The following is a 19,205-nucleotide window of genomic DNA, read 5'->3' on the forward strand; positions in this document are numbered from 1 at the left end:
CCAAGTGCAAAATGGGACAAGTCTGGGGCAACCAGTGGAAGGAGGGATATCACTGATGACAGTGACTTATTTTGCTTCTTCCTGCTCATCTCACAATTCATTTCTTCCTCTAGACTCATCACTCTTCCCAATGGTGTCCTGCAGATTGTAGATGTGCAGGAGAGTGATGCAGGAGCTTACCACTGTGTAGCCACCAATGCTGCCTACCAGCGCTATAGCCACGATGCTGCCCTCATTGTCCATAAAGGTGAGGGAGTTGATGTTTGGAGCTATGTTGCCATGATGTGGGACTATAATAAAGTCACAGATCATAAAGCAGAGTTCTGAACTTGGGGTCCACAGAACCTCAAGTGGTCTTTGGATGGATTTCAGAGGATCTGTGAAATTGAATAGAGAAAAAAAATCCAAATCACCTCACTGAAATTATTCATTTTCTCTGAATATTTTAAGAAGGGATCCGGGCTGCACTAGAAGGCCAAAGGGGTCCACGCCACAAAAAAGGTTAAGGGTCCCTATTTTAGTGATAGAAAGAGCTCATAAATGGCATATAGTAGGTACTTAATAGTTAACTGGACTGAATCAAATCTAGCTTCTTACCTTCACAGAGGTAAACCATTTTACAGATGAGGAATCCAAAGCCAACACTGACAGATAGTGATTGAGCTAGAACTATAATTAGCTTCCTTCTTCCTCTATTATAACACTACCCCTTTGTGACTTCTTGGGATATAGGGAGCATCTGGGACAAGAAGTGATGAAGCACTGAAGGAAAGCAATTTTCTGACCTCTCTTCTTCCCTACCCATATGTAACATTCTCCTATTCACTTGCCTTCTCCCTCCCACCCCACCCCACTTCAGTTCATGTGCTCAGAGAGCTGATAACATGAGATTTAGGGGATTATACTCTGGGATATCTTCAGAAAATATAGGGGTTCTCTCCCCCATTGATTTCCAGTGGGAATATATCTCTGCTTAAATCATCAAAATCTCAATTTCCTCATCCTATCTTCTCTTTCTTCTCTTCTCCATCTTTCCCTCATCCCTTGCCAATCCACTCCCCAGCTTCCAGGTTATTTGAGGAGAGGGGAGTGGATTACAAATGGCCATTTTTTCTGCAAAAGGCCATTTGGATATTTATAACATCATTGGCAGGCCATACAAAATTGTCAACTTATAGAACTCAAGCAGTGGGAGGTTGTTGTACCTGGCGTTTAGCTCATCATCATCTGCATTTGCCTTAGCAAATGATTTCATCTCTTTTATATGGCCAGTGGGCTGGATGTTGCCCACCCCTGCCCTACCCCTTCCAACTTCATCAATTCCTAGGATCCAAGCTAAGGGGTCTGTATCTCATCCAAGTAGAAATCACCTGCTAGGAAAGGGTGCCTCTGTATATGCAGTCTGGTCCTTTGGCTTTTTTGGAATCTCTAGAGCTGTCTCTATTTCCATCTGGTGGACAAAGCAAGACTAACATACTGTTTTTTGGGGAGCTGACGCCCAAGACGTGATAGAATAACTCAGGGTCTTTGATGTTCGTCACTTTTCTTCTCTCCTACCCTGAATGCAAAAGGAGAAACATCAGGGAAGATGTTATGGGAAACTAGCCAACTAATTTCTCTAAATATTGAGTTGGGGATAGAAATATTTCACTTTCAACTCTTTACCAAAGCAGACTTGAAGAGTCAGGAAGCCTGAGTTCTGGTCCCAGATTTCCCATTAATTGTGTGATTTCAAGTAAATGATATTTCTTTACCTTAATTTCTCTACTTGTCAAATGGTTAGAAGGAAGATAGAGTTGGGAGGAGAGAACCTGTATCTTCTCTACTTCAAAAGACTGTTTGCAAGGATCAAATAAGATAAAAATGGAGGTGGAAATACACTTTTAAAAAATTTTAAGTATAATGATACTTGTCTCTTCCATATTCCAGGTTCCCTGTTTTCCCCTAGTGTTGGGGATGTAACAATTGTAGCTGCACCAGAGAACACCACTGTAGTTGCTGGTCAGAGCGTGGTGATGGAGTGCATGGCTTCAGCTGACCCTACTCCCTTCGTGTCCTGGATCCGACAGGGTGAGGGAGAGGAACTGTTGAAGAGGGAGGGACAGGGAGGGAACATTTTGGGAGAGAAAAACATGGAAGCTCAGGGTCTTCCTCTAGAACCTAAGGAATTATCGAAGAATGACTGATCAGAGTCAAGATGGTGGGGTAGGGTGAGCTACGTAGAGCAAGGACTGAGCTGACATTGTTGGCAACTCCGCTTTCAAAAATTTCTATTTAGGGAAGAAGTGGATATTATTATGAGGAAGCTACAGTAGGGATTCTACCCCAATAAGTCCAATGTGGTGGAAGAATGCTGAGTCCCAAGTTGGAGGACTAGAGTTCAAAAGACAACTCTGCCTCTTGAAAACTTTCAATCCCTTCTCTAGACCTCTGTTTGTTTTTCATTTATAAAATAAGTAAAAATGTAAAATAACTAATCTTAAAAGATATTCTACAACCATAAATGTTACATTCCTTTTTTTAATGAGGCAGTTGGGGTCAGATGACTTGCCTAAGGTCACACAGCTAGGAAATATTAAGTGTCTGTGGCTGGATTTGAACTCAAGTCCTTCTGACTATAGGACTAGTGCTTTATTTACTGCACCCTCTAGCTGCCCTTCAATTTTTTATACTAAGACTTCCCATATATTCCCACTCTATAGAGTGCTTTAATCTTTAAAAAAAAAAAAGTTAATCTTATCAATGTCTTTTGTCTACATATCACAATTGCTTTTATCAGTCCATGGTTGTTGAGCGTCTATCATGTATAAAGTGATGTATTAGTTACCAAGAGTGATGCAAAAATAGGAAAGAAGATGGGGAGAGAAGACGTATATAAATATTTATAGATACATTTATTTACATAAATATATCATTTGTAGATATATAGATAAGAATGGTACCTCAAAGAACAAAATGATGCTTAATGAATGCCAGATAATGGAACACAGAGAGTAAATACTTCCATCTTATTTCATCCTCATTATATCCATCTGTGTGGTAGGGAGAGCAGGTAGGAAGATGGTGATGAACATTACCAGTGGAATAACTAAAAGAAAAAAAGCACTGATTAGCAGTCAGAAGATTCAGTTCAGTTCAATCTAGCAACCATTTATTAAGTACCTACTGTGTGCAAAGATTAGATGCAGAAGACATAAACATAAAAAAATATACTCTCAAAAAATTAAAAATCCAATAAATTTTCATATACTAACTACTAGTCATATTATTTGTGGAAAATCACTTAAGTTCTCTAATTCAGTTTCCTCAAGTATAAAAATAGGGATAATATGGGGAATCATAATAATATTTTAATATCTGAAATCCATGTCTTCTGGCTTCAACCCTGTGATTCCCCTCTCCCCCATTGTTTTATTAACTTCCTCTCTTTCATAGATACTGAAAATCAACACCTGAATAACTTCAAGATTGTATCATTTCTATTGTGGATTGATTGTGTCCAACTGTTATTCTTGTTTTTATCTCGTTAAGTTCCATTTCTGCTTCCTAATTTGGCATGTTAATTACTGAATTATTAAAGTCTATATATAATAGAATACATACATTCCACATATGGAATTTTATATAGAAATGCAGGAAAATATGGTCAATTTTTGCATCTATATGTTGTCCCTTCACTTTCCTTCCTAAACACTCTTGAGATGATCTAACTTGTGGATCTCATGCTAAGCTTTTTGCAGGCTTATTTTTTCCTCCAATTCTTTTCACTATTTATAAGATGTTGCCTCTTGCAACCTTCAGTTGCCCATAGTGTTTTGTTAATGAGCTTGTTTCCTAAATTGGCATTGTCTTTGATTGTCCAGTTGCTAAAGTGGTCTCTGGGATTTTGAGATTTTAGATTGCTTATGTGGTGATAATTAAATCTAGTCTCTTTATTTTTATCTTGGTCTCATTATTCACAAATGACTTCTTTCAGTAGTTTGAGTTGAAGATAATATAATTATACCCAGAGTCTTTGTGGTAATTTATATCCTTATCTTTTCTTCTATTTTTGAGGTTGATTTTGACCTTTCTTCTAATTCTTTATTCTAATTCTAACTGCACATTCATGAGTGCACAGTACATGATTCTCATATCAAATAAGCACTCATTTCTTATCAAGATTTAGTTAACTTCATTTTTTGGAGATGTTTTCCACTACTCATCGTATTAAATGCCTTCTGACTCGTCTTAAATCAATTAATTAGTCAACAAATATTTATTTAAATTTTGAGGATTTTTAAAAAATATTAATTTTCTACTATCTAACAGGCACTGTGATAGGTACAGAGGCTATAAACTAAACAGTCCCTATCCTTAAGGAGCTTATATTCTATAGGAGAGACAAGGTATTAATACATTACTGTATTTCAAAAGAAAAGAAGGAAAAGGGTCCCCATGTGGGGGAGCCCATGATGAAGACCTGCAGCCAGATAGGAAAGGATGAGACAGCTGCTCTGTCCCCTCATTAAATGGAGGATCTGAAAACAGCTCTCATAATGACTACCTTTCCACCTTCACAGTAAGAAGGAAAGAGGTTTCTGAGCTGATTCTGGGTGGGGGACTGGGAAAGTATGAGTTTCCTGTAAGCTTGCAAGAAAATGAATGCCTAGAGACAATGATAAAGTCAGGAGATCAGTCAGGTGGGGAAAGATGAGATAGCTGCAGTGGGCCCCCAAATGCAGGAGTAATTAAAACATCACATCCATATATAAAACTATATCACACTCTCCTACCAAGGCTTGTAGTTTCCATAAAGAAGAGTGAATAGATACTTACGGAAACTTAGTAAGGGAGACACATGAGTGAAGGAAACACATATCTTTCGAACAACTTACAATTCTTGACTGAAGGCCTGAACGTTTTTGGTATGCTTAAGGATAACTAGTTAGCATAGTGTTGATCCTGGAGTCAAGAAGACCTGAGTACAAAATCAATTTCAGATACTAACTGTATGATCCTGGGCAAGCTACTTCATCTCTTCTCGCCTCAGTTTTCTCAACTATAAAAGGGACAGGGAGAAGAATAATAGTGTTATCATAGAGTCATGACAAGGCTCAAGTGAGATAGCTTTATTTATTTATTTTTCATTTTTTAAATTGAAGCTTTTTATATTCAAGACACATACATAGATAATTTTTCAACAATGACTCTTGCAAAACCTTGTGTTCCAAATTTCCCTCTCTTTCCCCTACCCCTCCTCTAGATAGCAATCCAATGTATGTTAAACATGTTAAAAATATGTTAAATCCTCTCTCTCTCTCTCTCTATATATATATACATACATCTATATGTTATATATATATACACATACAATTATTGTGCTGCACAAGAAAAATCAGATCAAAAAGGGGGGAAATGAGAAAAAACAAAATGCAAGCAGACAATAAAAAGAGTGAAAACACTATGATGTGATCCACACTCAGCTCCCACAATCCTTTCTCTGGGTACAGATAGTTCTTTTCATCACAAAACTGGCCTGAATCATCTCCTTGTTGAAAAGAGCCGGAGTCCATCAGAACTGATCTTCAGTTCAGTTCAGTTGCCGTATACGATGAGAGATTGTTTTAAAAAACACTCAGCACAGTGTCTGTCTGACCTACAGTAGGTGCTGTATAAATGCCTCTTCTTCTTCCCGTCAGGAGAAATCTTTACTACCCAAAGCTGCTTCTCCACTTGCTGCCCGCCCCCTCCCCTTCTGGCCCTCACTGCTCTCCTGTTGGACAAATCTGTTCCTCTGATGAGAAGATGACAGAAGACAAGCTCTTTTAGCTCAGAGGCCCATTTAAAAGGTGCTAATAAAATTTGAAACAATAGTATATTCTAAAAGGATACTGTTGCAGCCTGTCCCCTCAGGCTTGGCCAGGGAGTTACAATGTTCCTTTCCCTCTCTGCTTTTCTCTCTCAGACCACACGGGGGCAGTAGAGAGCAATTAGACACCTGTGAGAGGTTTCTCTCCGGGCCAGATTCTGTGGCACTGAAAGCTTCGCTAGCATCTCTTTCCTCCTCCTGCCATCTTCATGCTCGGGGCCCCATGAGTTCTAACTCCTGAGTGATACATGGGTAGAGCACCAGGCCTGGATTCAGGAAGATCTGAATCCAAATCTAGCCTCTGATAGTTTCTAGTCCTGGATGAGTCCCTCAAACTCTATTTCGTCTGTAAAATGACAGCATCAAACTATCGGGGTGGTGCTATGGATGAAATGAACACATGGTTGGTGATAAATAAAATGCTCACTCCCTTCCTCTGTCCTTTCCCCTCTCCTGCAGGGGTCTGCATTGGGTCTCCTACCAGTAGTTAATGGTTTATCTCTCTCTTAAAAGGCAAAACTTGAGACATTCAACTTTCCACCAGCGGCAAACCAAGCAGTCCTTTTCTGTTTTTTCCAGCCTCTAGTTATTTGATTTCATGGCGGTCTTTTTGCTTTCTTTTGTCAAGAAGACTATAAGACAAGATAACCCATCGTCCCCTTGAAACAATGCCCTTGGACATGTGATATACTCTCTTGTCTCCTTCATTGTTCTCTTCAAGAAATACCTGGGAGCCATCCTCCCATCTAGCTACAACTTTTTGACTTTGCTGAATATTCTAGTATTGATTCTTCCCATTTGTACCACCCTGAGCAACAATTTAATTCCAGCAGACAATTCATCCAGCATTTATCAAATCCCTGTGACAAAGGAAGCATTGTGCTTCCCTATATCCCTGTATCCTTAGGGATACAGACATATCCTATAATATCCTTTCCTTTGAATTGGTGTAGAAAAATATGTAAAAAAAAAGTATAAAAAATGCAAAGTATAGAATAGACTCTTGAATCTAGAAAAACAGAAAATAAATAAATATTTCTAGATTTTCTTAAAAACTGTCATTCTCGGTACCTTTGATCACTTTTCTATGGACTTCAATATGGAAGGAAAGGGAAGCCGTATTAGGACCATTAAAAAAATAGCAGACTCTGTTGATAATCTTTTCTACGTGTATCTAGGCAGGAATTCAGACAGTAGGGATGGTTTTTCATTCAGACATACTTGGCATTGAAGTGTGATGACTCTGGAGTCAGAAAATTGGCTTCAACTCCCACTGTACTTCTGTCATTTATTATCTGTGTGACCTTAGACAAATCACCACCTTTCTCCACTTCATTTGTCAAGTGGAGTTTGGATTACATGGTCTCTGAGGTCTCTTTCATCTCTACAGCTATGAGCTCATGAACCTTCCAGAGTTTATGCTCTGAAAGCCCAAGGTCAACTTCCACCATGATGGGATAGCAGTGATTTTTGTTCCATAAATACATGTACAGAATGTTATCAGAAAGAACACCTGACTTAGATTTAGAAGACTTGTGTTGAGATCTAAGTCTAATATTTTTTAACTGATACTTTAATTGATGGTAAGCAAGTCACTTAAACTCCTTATTTTCTCATTTCTAAAATGGGAACGATTATTGTCATATTACCTACTTCATAGGGTTACCATGTGAGGAAAATGGAAAGATCTCATTCGACATATGAAGAAAGAGATCAAGTGGTTTGTCCAAGGTGATGGAGCTGGTTAATGTCAGAGACAGGTCTAGCATGTAGGTCCTGCTAGTTCCCTATCTTTTCATTTGACCAGTTTGATTCTCTAGACACATATTTGTAACTTTGTGATAATCGCCTTGCTTTCTGGGATCCTAAGAAAGATTTGCTTGATATTTCACTGGGGATTTTCAGTGGCTCACAAATGTCTTTAAACACTATGAAATGAGAGTAGTGCCTGAGGACAGAAAGAATTTAGAATGCTTTCGATCTATTTCACACATATACATTTTAAAAATTAATTTATATGGAAATATGTTTTGCATGGCTTTACATGTATAATTGCTATATTTCTTGTCTTCTCAATAGGTGGCAGAGGAGGTATGAAGAAATAGAATTTAAAACTCAAAACTTTTAAAATAAATATTAAAAATAAATCTAAAAATTAATAATTGTATCAGAATCTTTTATTTTTATGTTACCTTTGTTTCTGAATATATTCTAGTGCATATATATTTTTTAAGTTCCTAGTTCTCTTAGCTATGGTTGTACCAGAATAACCATTAGTACTTGGCTTAAGGTAGATATAGAAGAATGTATCTCTAGCTATTTGTCTGCATTCTGTTTTTGAGAAAGTGAAACTAGAACATGTGTCCACTTGACCAGATCATCTGAGAGAAACAAGTTTTGCAAAAGGGTTGGGGGAAGAATTCCCACCCTCAATTTGTTCCCAGTGGACATTTCTCTTCTCCTCTCTACCTCCAGATGGAAAGCCAATTTCTACAGATGTCATCGTCCTTGGACGCACCAATCTTTTGATTACACACACACAGCCCCACCACTCTGGTATCTATGTCTGTCGAGCCAACAAACCCCGTACCCGACATTTTGTTACAGCTGCTGCTGAACTCCGGGTGCTGGGTGAGAGCAGGAGTCCAGGAAGGCTGGGATGGTCCTATAATTGAAACAAGTAAAGAAAAGGGGATTTGAGGAATAGGTGGCCTGGTATTGTACTGTGTGAAGTGGGTAAGGAGGAAGTAATATGAATTGAACTGGTGTATAGAGGAATCTGAAGCAGATATAAGCAAGATGGGTTTAGGGAAGGTTTATGTAGAAAAAATAAAGATAGGGAGGAGAGAATTTGAAACTAAAATGGAAGTAAATTTATTAAAAAAAAAAACAGTAGATTGGAGTTGGTGGTGGTGGTGGTGGGAATGCAAATCTGGAACAGAAACGAAGAGAATCAGGAGCAATGACGGAGGGAAAGGGGATAGAGGAAGTCAGATGACTTAGGAAGGAGAAGTCTCTTAGGTAAGGTAAGGAGAAACTAGAAAGTGAGTTCTCAGGAATATTTTATTGTTATTAGAACCTAAGATGAAAGAAGGAAATTAATTACTCCAGAAAAGGACTGAATGGTGGGAGGATGTATGATATGATGGAAGGCTACTAGAAAGTATCCTGGGAAAATTAAGGAAAATTGGATAGGTTAAGATTAGGATGGAGAAAGAAGATGTGAGTAATAGGGAAAGGTAAAATATAGCTTGAAGGAGGTGGATTAGAGGAAGACTTCTTGAACATCTACTCATGATCCCTTTTTGCACGAGAAATTTTTACTTGACCCAGATATATAGCTATATAAAATAGGTATACAAATCAAACATTTACTGATGATAAATCATAATTTCATAACTCCCATATTCAGTTACAAGACATGGGGTCGCAAACCACAGTTTAAGTAGCTAGGAGTTAGAATAAGGCTGGGGAATGAATGAGGTGGAGGGGTAGGAGGGAAAAGGGGGTAGCATTAGACCAAATCAGGATAAGGTGAGCTTCTGAAAGGAAGTTGGGGCCTGGATAAGGTGAATGATTTGAAAGGAGACCATCAATATTTGTCTTTCCCAGCATCTCCCATCATCTCCCAGGCCCCAGAGACAATCTCCCGTACGAGGGCAAGCACAGCACGTTTTGTGTGCCAGGCAGAGGGTGAACCAGCACCAACTCTACATTGGCTACGGAATGGGGAACCACTGTTGTCCAATGGAAGGGTCAAGATCCAAGCTGGAGGAAGCAGCTTGGTCATCACACAGATTGGCCTGGAGGATGCTGGCTACTACCAGTGTGTGGCCAAGAACAGACTGGGTACAGCATGTGCCACGGCTCGCTTGACTGTCATTGTCCGAGAAGGGCTTCCCAGTGCCCCCACCAAAGTGGCTGCTACCCCACTGACCAGCACCTCAGTTCTAGTATCCTGGGAGCGACCAGAGCTGCACAGTGAACAGATCATTGGCTTTTCTCTTCACTATCAGAAAGCACTGGGTATGTCTCTCTAGTACTTTTCATCTAGGCCATGATAAGGAAAAATGGAAGAATTTAGATTAAAAATAGAAAGAGCTGCCTGATGAGAAGTGGGAGGATAGGGAAAGAATTGGTTAGATCTAAGGATCTCTGGAGGTTCCTAAGAAGGAATTATACCCCAAGGTGTTTGTCTTCTTCCTTCTGGAGAAAATAATGAAAGGTAGTGGGGTTTGAGTGGCAATGGAAGAGATTGGGGTTATAGATTGGGAAGGATTACTTGGTGCTTCAGGGGATAAGAGAGACTGGAGCAAGGGATACTGGGGGTTCTGTGTAGGATAAGGAAGGGGTAGTCCACTTTGGAGATAAGAAGCTGCATTGTATGGTTTTTTAAAGGCTTTAAGAATTGGATGTGGGGGGAATTCTCTGGTTCTTACCTGAAAAGTAGTTGGTTTTAGAAACAGATTTTGTTTTGTTACAGAGGACTTTTGTGGTATTCTTAAATACCCTACAAAGTACACCTTTAAAGCTCCAAGGGTGTCCCTCATCCCAACTAGGGCAGTAAAAGGAATTTCAGTTAGACTTCAAGAAAACAGTATAAACACTCGGACAAGCAGCAGCTAAGAAAGGTCATGCATTTTCAATTCCAGACTATTAAAAGCAATATTTCATTTTCCCTTCATCCCATTTATCTGCAATGTTATAATTATAGTTTTGGTTTTTTTTTTAATTGCAGAGGACTAATATAGGTAAAATCTCTTCCAATTCTATTCAGTCTCCCAGAGAAGTGTTCAGGTCTGAGGTTGAATTTATGTCAAGTTGCCTTTTGGGGATTTATCATATCCTTTCCCCTCTTCCCTTACCTTCCCCCTTGATCCTTAATCTTCAGGCACAGACAATGTGGAGTACCAGTTTGCTGTCAACAATGACACAACAGAGATGCAGGTCCGAGACTTGGACCCGGACACTGACTATGAGTTCTACGTGGTGGCCTATTCCCAGCTGGGAGCTAGCCGCACCTCAGCTCCCGCCCTTGTTCATACCCTGGATGATGGTATACCACTGAGCCACTGCTCTTTGGGGGGTTAAATGGGAAGATGGGACCTGGCAGAGGGGATGAGTCCAAGAGATGCCCTTAATCTCAATAACTGATCATAACACTTCCTAAAATTTGTTTAAACTTTTCCCTTGATAACTTCCCTTGACTGTGCTTCTCTATCCATTGTCTTATTTTTTCTTCTCAACAGTTTATATGCAATGAGTGGGTAAAATGGGTGTGACTAGTTCTTTATGATAGATGAAGAAACTGAAATCTAAAAGCTGAAGTGACTTGTTCCATATCAAACACAGTTTATGAGAGGCAGAGTTGCCATTGGAGTGCCATTCTCCTGATTCTCAATCCAGGGCTCTTTCCCACTACACCATCTCTCTTCTGGCCTCCAGATTCTTTCCAAGAAGTTTTCAATTAGTTCTGAAGCCAGGCCAAAAATGGGCTCTCCATCAGGTGCTTCCTAAATACTATTCAAGTTTTTTAGTAAGAGAGGGGAGCCTGGTTACTTCTACAATTGGAGAAATCCCCTCCACACTTTGGTGGTCTACATTTCAGTCTTTGACTACTGTCCTACTGCTATCTCAAGTGTGACTGAACCACATTAAAAGGTGATGGAGAAATATTTAATAAAACAAAAACACAATATGTGCTTTTCTATATCTATATGCCACCATCAGGTTCCTTACTTATGGGTTAATGGTCCCATTTCTGTTGGAGCTTGACACTACTGGTTCAGAATGTAATGGTCCCATATGCATCCCAAATAAAATGAAAATGTAGCTGAGAAATATTTAACAAAATAACAAAAAAGAAAATTTAACAAAATACAAATACAACTTAATAAAATATTTTTTTAATTTAACGAAATAAATAAAAACAAAAAAGAGACGGTTTTTTATCAAGTTAATATGCAGCCCCCAAGGATCTTCATGGTTTAAAAGACTTCTAACTCTAATTGAATTTGCCTCTGTTGGTTCAGAAGCCTTAAACATCATGTCCTCCAGCTTTCTTGATTTTCCCTAGTATGGCTTTTCTACTTCTCTCATAGGTTCTAGTCTGACTCTTTCACTCACACACTGTTGCTTTATTTCCCTGGATCCTTATTTCCTCATCAGTCTGATGAGCCTCACACTAACACTTGGTTCTCAGTCCCCAGTGCTGCACCCCAGCTTTCTTTGTCAAGCACTACTCCTGGGGACATTCGAGTGAGCTGGCTACCTTTGCCACCCTCCCTGAGCAATGGGAAAGTTGTGAAATATAAGATTGACTACTGCACACTAAGAGAAGGTGAGCATAATATAGGGTCCATTCAGGCATCTAGCTCTATACTGGCCTGGTAGAAGAAGAGGATCAATACTGGATGAGTGGGTGGTTGGTCCACAGAGTAGCATAGAATGTGGGATACCCTGCACGATAGAATGGAGAGGTTACTAAGAGTCACCTGTAGCAGAAGAAATTGAGAAAAGAATGATATGGGAGTCATGAAGGAGAGGGAGGAAGGGAAGAGTAGGCTGGGAGAAGATAGAGAAAGAAGAGAAAGTGAATAAGTTAAAATAAGGCTGAGAAGATATTCTCTGTAGGTTCATTGAATGGAGAAAATGAATGAATAAAAAACCCTTACCATGTACCAAGCACTGTTTTAAGTATAGGAATATTAGATAAGGTCAGGTAACAAGAGGAATGGGATTTAGGGCCTCCTTTAAGTCAGAAAATTCTGTATTCTGAGTTTGGGGTGGTTTTACAGAGAGAGCAGGATGAAGACAGGAACTTGGGGCTTCCCACCTTCCTATCTTTTCCCCTACTATGTCCCTGGCTCTGAAGTAGTAAGCAGTCCCAGGTAATGTTATGGGGGTGGAGAGGTGTTTTCTATCCTAGGTTGCTAGGTATAGAGGAAGATAATTTTGTTGAGAACCCTCATCTTAGAAGGGAAAGGCAGTGTGGAGTAGTGACTCCTCTCTAGAATGAATTTTTTTTAGTTGAAGTCAAATAAACTTGGGTATATGTTCTTGAACTTGCATCCAAGTGTTCAAGTGCCTAGGGTCTTGGTATCCAGGGCCGAGTAACTTGGGGAACAAGTGAGGGTCTATTGTCAGAGTCTCAAAGCTGTTGTTAACTTGTATCCTTTTTCTGCCTTTAACAGATCAAGTTATTTCCACTGAGGTCTCTGGGAATGAGACACAGCTCATGTTATACTCATTACAACCCAACAAGGTGTACAGGGTGCGCATTGCCGCAGGCACTAGTGCAGGATATGGAGCCCCCTCCCAATGGACACAGCACCGAACGCCCAATACAGAGAACCAGACTCACAGTATGGAGAGCAGAGGGGTGTGCTGGGGGAGAGGGGGTATAAAGGGAGGGAAATTTTATGTATGGGCATGAGACCATAGAGAAGTATGTGTGTAGATGTATCTGCATGGGTACATATTGCCAGGTGAGTAGTTTTTCATGTATTGTGAGAACATATATATTTGTGCATGTGAGGAGGTATGTGTTTATGTTAGAGTATATTTTCATATGTTGTATGATATGTATCCTTATCAAAGTGTATAGTATACCCAAAAAAAGTCATCCCTCTAATAGGAACTTGGGGGCCAGAGCAGATGAGCAATCTGTAGAATTTGACTATATTCTTAGTCTTGTCTCTAGAATGGATTTGGAGGTGAGCACTATGTTTAACTGGGTGGCCCCCAAAAAACCAGGAAGGGGAGATTCATGTAAATGGTCATTTGAATACGCATCTGAGACTCATTAAATGCTTTTGTCTTACCCTGACCTTTGTTTCTTCTTCCCTGTCCTCCAAACGCTCAATTGCTTCTCCTTTATTATCTTACCATTTCTGTATCCATTTTCCTCCTTCATTTAATTCTTCCCCCTCTTCATCTCTTCACTGCACCCAGTCCCCTTTGCTCCCACAGATTTGAAGGTCAAGGCAAGGATGGAATCCTTAGTAGTGACATGGCAGCCACCTCCTCACCCTATCCAGATCTCAGGCTACAAACTGTACTGGAGGGAGGTGGGAGCTGAGGAGACAAGTGAAGAGAGGTCTTCTGGTGGTGGGAGTCGTGCAGACCAGGTCTGGGACGTGGGGCCTGTCAGACTCAAGAAAAAAGTGAAGCAATATGAATTAACTCAGCTAGGTGAGAAAGGAATGGGCAGGGAGGTTGGGTTGCCCCTGGACTTTTGAGGGGAGGGAAACTTACACATCCCTCCCTTTGTGCCCTGTCCCCAAATATTCAACTTGAGGGATCCATGAATCTAGGGAGTGAAATTCAAAGCTTTCTCAGGTCAGTGATACCTGAAGTCGGGTCAGAATCTCCAATTAGTAATGAGTGGGTGGGGAGAAGTCTGATTTTGGGGTCTCTGATCATCAAAGTCTTGAGATCAAGTTGGGTCAGTAAACCTAAGGATCAGGAGTCAAGATCTGTGGGTCATGACTATGTGGGTCAGGAGTCAGGATCTCTAGTCAGTGATCCCCTGTGACTTCTCCAGCACCTGGACGATTATATGAGGTGAAGCTTGTTGCATTCAACAAACATGAAGATGGCTACGCAGCTGTGTGGAAGGGCAAGACAGAAAGGGCACCTGCAGCAGGTAAGAGCCTGGCTGTATATTAGAGGTCAGTCTCCCTCCTATTTTCACCACTTTAACACTGTAGTCATCAAGCTAGTATAATAGACTAACATGTGAGTTAGAGCAGAATGGGAACTGAGACCCAAATCCCTGTATTCCCAACCTAGTGTGTTACTCTTAAAAATCTAGAGTGACTAGTAGAAATCATATCATAGCCCACCCTCTGGGACTAAACCCTTCATTCTTCTCTGCTCTCTTCTTCCTTTCCAATAGACCCACCAGTCCAGAAGAGCCCCCCTTTACCCCCAGCCCATGTACATGCAGAATCTAACAGCTCCACATCCATCTGGCTGCGTTGGAAGAAGCCAGACTTCACCACAGTCAAAATTGTCAACTACACAGTTCGCTTCAGTCCTTGGGGGCTCAGAAATGCCTCCCTGGTCACTTACTATACCAGGTAAGGAAATGCATATGGGGAAGGGGACCAGAGCATGATGGGAAGGAAGACATAGGCTGAGGAGTTCAAGAATCTGTCACTACTCCCTCACTTTACCAGAGTGAGGATGGTCAAGGAATAGAAAAATTGAAAAAAAAAAAAAGGGCGTGATATCGGGATTAAAAACCCCCAGAGGGGCTACTGTACTTAATACCAGAGCATATGTCACAGAATAAACAATGTCTTCAGCCTCCCACTCTATTGAGGAGGACATGATATCTGCCTTTTGAGAACTCCTTCTTCATAAAAGAAGGAATGGGTTATATGTCACCCACAGATAGTGATGACAAAATTATGTAGAGAGAGGAAAGGTCAGTCAATACAATAGTACAATAGTACATTGTGTGAGTGTAAAATGGGCTGAGGATACTTGGAGGAGATAGCATAGAATTGAAATTTCAAGTTAGAAAATGGGTGCAAATGGGTAGCTAGCATCCCTACTCTCTGGATATGACTTGTAAGACACCTTTGTACCAAAGCTGAGTGTTTCTAAAAGTCTCTGCATATCTGTCCTACCTTAAAGAGGAGAATGGGGAACTGGTGGGACAGGACCTGGGGGACCTTAGGGAGGGGAGGGCTGGGATCAGACTCAGTGTTCAGTTGAGTTCTTGTCCTGACAGTTCCGGCGAAGACATCCTCATTGGTGGACTGAAGCCATTCACCAAATATGAGTTTGCAGTGCAGTCCCACGGGGTGGGCGTAGATGGCCCGTTTGGGTCTGTGGTGGAACGGTCTACTCTGCCTGACAGTGAGTGGTTCTGTAACTGCTTCCTTCATTCCCTTCTCTCTCTCTCTCTCTCTCTCTCTCTCTCTCTCTCTCTCTCTCCCCTTCTCCCCAAATTCCTAGTCTCCTTTCAGGACCTGAGTCAGCCACCTTGAGATTCTTTCTCTCTGATGATGATGTTATGGTATTATGAAAAAAGGCACCTGCCTTAGTGAAGGAGGCAGGATTTTGAAGGAGACAATAAAGGATTTGGACTTTAACACCTGGCTGCACTTGTGGTGATTACTGAACTGAAACGAAGGCTGCTGCCAGAGACCCCAAGAAAACTGAACAAAGAACACTACATTTTGGCGCCCAATGTGGGGCGCCAAAATGTAATGTTCTCTTATCATAGGTGTGAATCTCGTAGAACTATATTAAGTACTAAGTATATGTACTGAACTAGAGCACCATGCTAAACTAGATAACCATTGTATCTATCAATTTCACTGACTTAGCACCTTGTAGGAATCCTTTGTTTCAAGTTCAGAGTTCTGGCCCATAACACTAACTTAGAGTCAGGAGTCCTAATCTTGGTTTGCCCACTTTCTAGCTTATCTAATTCGTCTTTGGAAAATCACTTACTCTCCCAAACCCTCACTTTTATCACCTGTAAAATGGGAATGATAATCTTTGTCTGCCTCGCAAGGCTGTTGGGATGATCAAATAGGAGAAGGAAACAGACAGATTTTTGTAAATTATTTCTGTAGTCACAGTTGACTGAAAGGTGAAAAGCTACAGGTGCCCACAGCAGTAAAAGGTGAATTGATTTGTCTAGCAAGTACATATCAATGGCATGACTTGAACCCGGGTCCTCCTGGCTTATGAAGCCAGCTCTCTACTACACCAATTTGCCTGCTTCTCTTACAAAGGTAAGATGGGCCTCAGTTCTGCTGGATACTGCATCCTGAAGTTAGTTTGTTTATCTAGATAGAAAATGTGATTTCATATACTGTTGTATGATTTGGTTACCCTTAAAACATCAATAAATTTGAATCTCAGAGTAATGTACAGATTATCTCTATTATACATATATCCTTAGGGTAAGTTTCCATAACTGCAGATGGACTTTATAGAAGCTCTCTGCTTTCCAAAGTATTTTGACAGATGTGACCTTTATCAAAACCTGGTGAGACTATTATCATCCTTGTTTTACATCTGGGGAAACTGAGACCCAGTGAAGTGAATCTAAAGATTGCTCAGTATGTTAGGGATAAGACCAGGACTAGAAAGAACTCAAGTTGCCTGACTCCAAATCTTTGCTATTTCCAGTATAATGCACCATATATCCCTATACCTTTATCTCTGGTCCCATACTCTGAAGGGACCTTAATGATGCCTTTGTTGCCCCATTTCCTCCTCCAATCTATTAGGTTCTCAGCATCCCTTTTGACTTCCTTTAATGCCATTACTCCTTTCGATGTTTAAGCCTCAGTGAGTGTGCCCCTGACTTTTTCCCCCCTTCTGACCTTACCCAGGACCTTCAACTCCTCCTTCTGATCTTCGCCTAAGCCCTCTCACCCCATCTACAGTTCGACTCCGCTGGTGTCCACCAGTGGAGCCCAATGGGGTGATTGTGGAGTACCTGATCCTTTACAGCTCCAATCACTCGAAGCCTGACCACCTGTGGACTCTGCTCACCACAGATGGTGAGTGTGCACTGCTCAGGCCATCCAGCCTTCAATGTCTCCTCAGGCAGCTGCAAGCTGTCCCATCTCTTCTGTCTTCCTCTATGACACACCTAGTTGTGATTCATCTTTAGAGAGGAATTCTCCAGCTCATTCCAGAACTTAGGAAATTCTTTCAAGTGCTTAACCAAAGTTTGTCTTTTTGGGTTGTTAATATAATTAGGAGCAAGATGCTGGTGGGGGGCTGGTTTAAACACCTCCCAATGAATCAGGGGCAGAGAAGCTGTCTGTCCTCCTTAGTTGGGAGGTTGGCTGGTGGGGGTATGACAGGGGTGAGGAAAAGTAGTAGAGCTTTGTAGGAGGCTTCTTTCTACAACCATTCACTATCAGCTAATGTTGCTCTTTCTGCTTTTCATACTCTTCCCTAGGAAACATCTTTAGTGCTGAAGTTCATGGGTTGGAAAGTGACACTAGATATTTCTTCAAGATGGGAGCACGCACAGAGGTGGGACCAGGGCCATTCTCTGGTCTACAAGATGTTCTCACTCTGCAGGAGAAACTTTCAGGTATGAGTTGGTGGAAGAGAGAACACATATTGGAGGATATCAGGAGGAGAAACCTGGGACAAATACCATTCAGGAGCTAGTACTGAAATCACAAAAGACTTGAAACAAAAGACCTCCTCTTCTCCCCCAATCCCAATGGTCATTTCACCTAGTATCCTGTGTTGAGACAAGACTAATACTAAGTCATTTTAGACATTCTGTGTTGATGAATAGGTTAGATGGGTTGAAAGATCTATTTCAGTCTAAAGAATTTTTAATTCAGGAGATCTGTTTGGTAGGAAAGTTAATTTTAATTGATGGGGGGGCTGGGGACTAAGTTTGAGAGTCTGGATAGGTGGGAAGATAGGTTTTATTAGGAAGCTATGTGCGGGGTGGGGAGCTTCATTAAGAGACCAGTTTGGTTTGGTGGGAGAGGAAAAGGCCACTGTTTTACTAAGAGGTTGATTTGGTATATTTTCCAGAAATTGCATCTTCTAGATGTTAGTACATGCCCAAAGTCCCATGGCAAACAAAAACTAGCTTAAAGACTCTTACAATCTAAACTGCTTAGCATATTGCCAAAAATAAGGGTTGCCCTTGTTAATATGTTAAGGATGTGTTCTGATTCTTCCATGAGAGGTATAAGTATTTTCTTGAGATCTTAAATACTGTCTGTGTAGCACAGACTTTGATTGTCCTCAGTCTCTCTCTTATGTCTTCCAGATGTCCTGGATGTTCATTCGGTCACTGGTATCATAGTGGGTGTCTGCCTGGGCCTCCTCTGCCTCCTTGCCTGCATGTGTGCCGGCCTCCGCAACAACTCCCACAGGTAAGAAGGTGACACAGGGAATCAGGAGGCCAAGCAGAGGTTTCTCAGCCTTTCTTCTCCTGCATAACCATAACAGGGTCAGTCAGTCAACAAGCACATATTAAGTACTTCCTTTGTGCCACAATAAGCCCTGGGTATAAAAAACTGAAAACAAAACAAAATTTCCTGCCCTCAATGGGCTTGTATTCTTTTTTTTTTCCAAAGTTTATCCATAGCCCCTTTATTTTTTTTATTTTTTTTTAATAACTTTTTTTGTTGATAGAACCCATGCCAGGGTAATTTTTTATAGCATTATCCCTTGCATTCACTTCTGTTCTGATTTTTCCCCTCCCTCCCTCAACCCCCTCCCCCAGATGGCAAGCAGTTCTTTACATGTTGAATAGGTTACAGTATATCCTGGATACAATATATGTTTGCAGAACCGAACAGTTTTCTTGTTGCACAGGGAGAATTGAATTCAGAAGGTA

At 40.8% G+C, this 19,205-nt stretch overlaps 1 protein-coding gene across 1 annotated transcript in view; it reads left to right on the plus strand.

Annotated features, from left to right (window-relative positions):
- IGDCC4 (immunoglobulin superfamily DCC subclass member 4) overlaps positions 1–19,205 on the plus strand; it is a 42,291-nt gene that overhangs the window by 15,280 nt on the left and 7,806 nt on the right. Inside the window, exons 4-17 of the mRNA XM_051980836.1 lie at positions 114–247; positions 1,930–2,070; positions 8,327–8,482; positions 9,464–9,877; positions 10,743–10,907; positions 12,054–12,191; positions 13,045–13,215; positions 13,805–14,044; positions 14,397–14,498; positions 14,751–14,934; positions 15,594–15,721; positions 17,215–17,385; positions 17,793–17,930; positions 18,633–18,738. Coding sequence (XP_051836796.1) covers positions 114–247; positions 1,930–2,070; positions 8,327–8,482; positions 9,464–9,877; positions 10,743–10,907; positions 12,054–12,191; positions 13,045–13,215; positions 13,805–14,044; positions 14,397–14,498; positions 14,751–14,934; positions 15,594–15,721; positions 17,215–17,385; positions 17,793–17,930; positions 18,633–18,738 — 2,388 coding nt within the window. The remainder of the gene's footprint in view (positions 1–113; positions 248–1,929; positions 2,071–8,326; positions 8,483–9,463; positions 9,878–10,742; positions 10,908–12,053; positions 12,192–13,044; positions 13,216–13,804; positions 14,045–14,396; positions 14,499–14,750; positions 14,935–15,593; positions 15,722–17,214; positions 17,386–17,792; positions 17,931–18,632; positions 18,739–19,205) is intronic.

This window comes from Antechinus flavipes, chromosome 2 (assembly GCF_016432865.1).
Source record: "Antechinus flavipes isolate AdamAnt ecotype Samford, QLD, Australia chromosome 2, AdamAnt_v2, whole genome shotgun sequence".
Taxonomy (NCBI): Eukaryota; Metazoa; Chordata; class Mammalia; order Dasyuromorphia; family Dasyuridae; genus Antechinus; species Antechinus flavipes.